At 45.2% G+C, this 4,875-nt stretch overlaps 1 protein-coding gene across 1 annotated transcript; it reads left to right on the top strand.

Moving 5' to 3' along the window:
* Window positions 1–2,207: 2,207 nt before the first annotated feature.
* On the top strand, window positions 2,208–3,373 carry BDW70DRAFT_154769 (uncharacterized protein; the record flags this gene model as incomplete). Its single annotated transcript, XM_073739919.1, has 5 exons — window positions 2,208–2,237; window positions 2,295–2,423; window positions 2,455–2,857; window positions 2,970–3,101; window positions 3,240–3,373. The coding sequence occupies 5 exons, from the start codon at window positions 2,208–2,210 to the stop codon at window positions 3,371–3,373; spliced, it is 828 nt and encodes a 275-aa protein (XP_073590451.1).
* Window positions 3,374–4,875: the final 1,502 nt, after the last annotated feature.

The following is a 4,875-nucleotide window of genomic DNA, read 5'->3' as shown; positions in this document are numbered from 1 at the left end:
GGCCCTGCCCGGAAGTAGTGCTCGAGGCCGTCGACGGCCACTCGCTTCACGTGACCTTACCGTCACATGACTCGTTAGTAAGCTGGCGCATATCTAGATGTTTCTACCTGGCGATCTTGTTTCTTTTCTTTTCTTCTTTCTTCAGCGTGTTCTTCTGCAATAATCCTACCTGTAGGATAGTGAATGGCATTAGCCCGTGACACCCTGGGCATAAAGGATAAATTAGGTATGGATAAGCACGGCTGGGGGATCCAACCATATTTCAGATAGCCACTAAACCAGCCTAAGTACTGGTCGCTGCTCGAAATAAGGAATATTCCCTAACAAGTTGAGTAATAATTAGTGTATCATTTACAATACCTGACATTAGTGGGTTACACAGTACAATATATGACAAGAACGGTTCGCATCCTGCAGGCAAAGGGAAAGGGGGTTGCAATCTGATCTGCTCAAAGTTCGACCAGTGAGAAGAAAAAAGGCGCGTAATCCACAGCCTCGAAAGGAGGATGGGACCAGAGTATAAGCGTTTCGGCTTTATAGAGCCACGCATGGCTGCGATCATGGTGAGATAATATGGCAGCCGACTGGCATCACATCGCTTCGTTCGGTTTCCGGCGAGCAGGAACCTTTTAAATGTGAATGTATCGGCTCCCTTGCTGTGGTTCCATTGCCTTGCTCTCACGCTTCTTTGGTTTTGGTCATATCAACCCCAAACATCCTGCCAAGCTTATTTATACCGGGCTGTCACTGGGACTGTTTCTCGAATCCAAATTCTGGGCCCCAAAGATATTGTGCTCCTTGGATGGCTCATACCCTTTCCCTCGATGCAGGCAGGATAGTGGACTGCGCCGGATACGGAAAGAACTAGTGGGACGATTAGAGTAGAAATGCGAAGGGCAAAATGAAATAGAGTTTAATGGCGATGTAGTGGCTGGATATGAGGCCTTTCAATGCTCAAATCCCATGCGCAAAGCCCAAGAATGTTGCAAAAGAATCGCTTATATACTAGGCAGAGTCTTCTTTTCTGCACAAGTCGGGCATTTGGAGCTTAGTCTACAAAAGACAAGGGCAATGAAGGCCATCGCCCATTGATCTGCATGCTGTTTCTCATGCTCATATCAGATGGCGTTGCTGGCATCAAACAGGTGCCGCTACCGTTGGATCTCTATACAGAGAGCACTAATAAAGGACTATAGAAAAAGATTAAATTGCATCACCCCCAACTCGATCTTTATGTGCTGTCGCCTAGACTGCGGCAACATCCGCGGTATATCCAAATCCGCATATCCGCGGATATGGATGTAATCTGATATCCAAATATCCGCAGCGATACGATAGGGATAGTAGAAGGTATCCGCAATGCGGATTTGGATATTTTGTGGATAGACAAACAAACCAAACATGACTATGTCTGTTACTGCATAATTTATGCATGTTTTGTATGTAATATATTGTTCAAGGAGTGTATTGAGTCACAATTCAAACATGAGAATCTTGATGCTAACAATATATCAAGCTATATTTAGAAGACTTCTAATCTGCTGCTGGCACAATACAGACTCAGGAATATATTCAGAGATAGATAACAGAGTAGATACAACAGACAGGCTACAGAGTCAGGCTACTAACAATAATGGTGGCATGTTTATGCAACAAGGTCTGGTAGTGATATATATTTGATCCATCCTGGGGGATAGTATCATACAGAAGCCATGTAGTGCTGGCAAGCTTGTCAAAAGCCAGAACATGCGTATATTACTGATATTAATCAGCACATTATACGTCATGTGCCAGGCTAGATTAGGTTAATCTAGCGAAAATTATGCTAGTGCGGATAGTAACAAGATATCCATATCGTATCCGCGTGGACTTGGATGTGGATAAAGATAGCAACTCAGGTATCTGGTATCCGCATGGGTACGATATGGATAGTATTTGCTATCTGATATCCGCGGATATGCCGCAGTCTAGGCAGGACTGAGAAGCCAGAACCCACTCGAGCGCTAAGTAGGCGCTTGATCCTCCTATCAATATCCTGGATTATTGCGCTCTGGCAATGACTAAGACCAACCAAGCCAACAATACAACTTGACCAGGTGACATGACTACCTTCACCAACTTATCTTTTCTTCGCCTTTTTGGGTACCAAATACGAGCTTAGCCTTCCCCCTCTCACTGACCCTCACGTATCAGAAAGAGTGGAAAGAATGGAAGGACCTTTACGCCCGCTCACCGAGGTATGGACTCTTGCTTGATTACTTCAGGAATGATTATTGTACTAAAATTCTCGACAGCCGGCTAGTAGGTTCTCGGACAGGGCATTTCCGCTGGATGATACGGACATCAACTGCATCTCTGACGAAGCCATCATAGACCTCCACAAGTCTGCTCGAAACCTTCACGATCTCGGCCAAACAACGGTGGTGTGATTGTCCAAGAATTTCGTTTTTAAAGGGCGGCGGCAATGTGCTGCCCTGTGAGGCAGAGGTGCTTCAACTAGTTGCATCAAAGTCAAATATTCGAGCTCCCCGTGTCCATCGGTCTCTCTATTTCATGGACGACACTAAATATTTTGGTACCATTGGATATATTGTAATGGATTATATCGACGGTAAACCGCTTGATGGCTGCTGGACAGTTCTCAGTAATGAACAAAAGATGGACGTCGCGAGGCAGGCGGCCCACATGATCATTGAGATGCAGTCGATCAAGCTATTTAAGCCAGCTCCGATTGGCGGAGGCCCATGTCGAGGTCGATTCTTCACGCACTACAGTGCTGGGCCTTTTAAAGATGCAGCCGAATTTGGGGGCTGGTTCAATTACAAGATGGACATCTGTAAAACTTACAAGCGCGCGTGTCAGACCTTCCACCTTCAAGTTCACCGAGTTTGTTCTCACTCACCAGAACATCAGTACACGCAACCTTATTCTGGCTCGAAACGGCTTGGTATGGCTTGTGGGCTGGGCAGATGCAGGTTTATGTCCGCCGGCCTTCGAAACGGCAGCTCTACGCTCCCAGTCTCAGTTCGTCGATTTTAATGACATGGTGCTGTCATTACTCACGCAATACCCTCTGGAAGAACAGCAGCTACATTCCATTGGTTACGCCTTTCAATCGCTGCACTGGCTTGATTATCTCTGGATGAATGCCGCCTTCAAAGGCAAGGTGTTGCGGCTGGTGATGGAACCCGGCCATCTGAGCCTCGTCTCGATAAAGTATAGCTCTTACTGACTGCCAGGAGGGTTGTGGCCTGCTGAAAAATCTCGAGCTGTTGGTGAGCGGGAGTTGTCTTGGACAAAACTTTTCGCAAAACCTCACCTGCCATACGAACGTTTCTACAGAGAAATCTATAAATCTCGCAGTCTTACCTGACACCTACATCTGAAATAACATGAGTTATCTGAAGTTAGCACCATTTCTTGGGATTTACTGCTGGAACAACGCTTTATCGACCGGTAATACTACATCCCCAATTCCAGCCAAACTATATATTTACGATAGAGTTGAATGAGATGGTTGGCTTTATTGATTGGCAACATTCTTCCATACCCCCTTTGCAGCTGGGGTACTGCAGCATTTCCAGAATTACGGTAATCCTCATTCAGAAGAGCTGAGAAAGCCCCAATTAGAGCTTCCATCAAACCTTTGACTCTTTAAGTCCTTCCGATCAAGCACCAGTACGTGAGACTCAGCAAAAGAGGTTGGTCAATTTTCTCTATGCCGCTTTTACTAAACGGCTGAATGGAGTGCACTGTGATGTGATATTCGACAATTCTGTTATACTACGTCAACGTTTCTTCAAGAGCGCCGGTACTCCATGGAAAGGGGACTCAGTTACACTTCGGGCAGATATGATTCGCGCCATGCAAAGCTGAGGAGGAAAGGTTGCTTCTGATTCTGCGCCATCTAACGGAGAAGCGCCACCTTCGTTCCCAATTCGATATTCAGCCGAAGTTGTGCAAGGGACCCTTGATCTGGATTCTCGACAAAGAGAGGCTAATGTTGCGATAGAGCAAATGCGTCATGTTCTGGGCTTCGACGTACTGAATTGGGTAACGAACAGTGAATATGAAGCTGTGAAGAAATCGACTGGGGAAATAAAAGCCAGAATGCTCGAAGCAGCTATGACTGCTGACGGCATTCCCGGGGCATGACCATCTTGGATTAAAGCATCTATGTAAGGTCATTCCATTATAGTAATACGTCTCCCTCTCCATCTCTCCCTCCATCTTCCCTACATCTCTTCCATTTGCTAATTTAGACCGCTCGGATAATCCAAGTCAAACTACGAGGTTCTGGGTTAGGCCAAATCATGTATTCAACCCGTAGGTGGTTTACTGCCTAGGCAACCCACACAACAAAACCCGCCCTGACCTGCCATTTCACGAGTATAATAGCTTTATAAAACTGATACCCTGATAACAAATAATAGTAGACTTAGAGGAACTACAAGCAAGGACATTTAATATTAGAGGTCCAGGATAATACTTGCTAGACCTTGTACAGGGTGACCATGCCTCACATTAGACTGCGGCAACATCCGCGATATATCCAAATCCGCTTATCCAAATCCGCATTATCCGCGGATATGGATGTATTCCGATATCCAACTATCCGCAACGATACGATATGGATAGCAAAAGATATCCGCAGTGCGGATTTGGATATTCTGTGGATAGGCAAACAATACAAACATGCCCGAATCTATTACAGCATAATTTATGTATGTTTTGAATGTAATTTATTGTTCAGGGATGTATCTGAGTCACCATTTGAGTATAAGAATCTCGATATTAAGATAGTATCCTGTAACTAGAAGACTTCTAATCTGCGAGCTAACTATGGTTTCATGATTTCATAGTCCTCAAACCCTC

This window comes from Aspergillus foveolatus (assembly GCF_047715535.1).
Source record: "Aspergillus foveolatus strain CBS 279.81 unplaced genomic scaffold BDW70scaffold_281, whole genome shotgun sequence".
In the NCBI taxonomy this organism is placed as follows: Eukaryota; Fungi; Ascomycota; class Eurotiomycetes; order Eurotiales; family Aspergillaceae; genus Aspergillus; species Aspergillus foveolatus.
The sequence above is the reverse complement of the archived record's forward strand: the minus strand, read 5'-3'. Positions and strand labels throughout refer to the sequence as shown.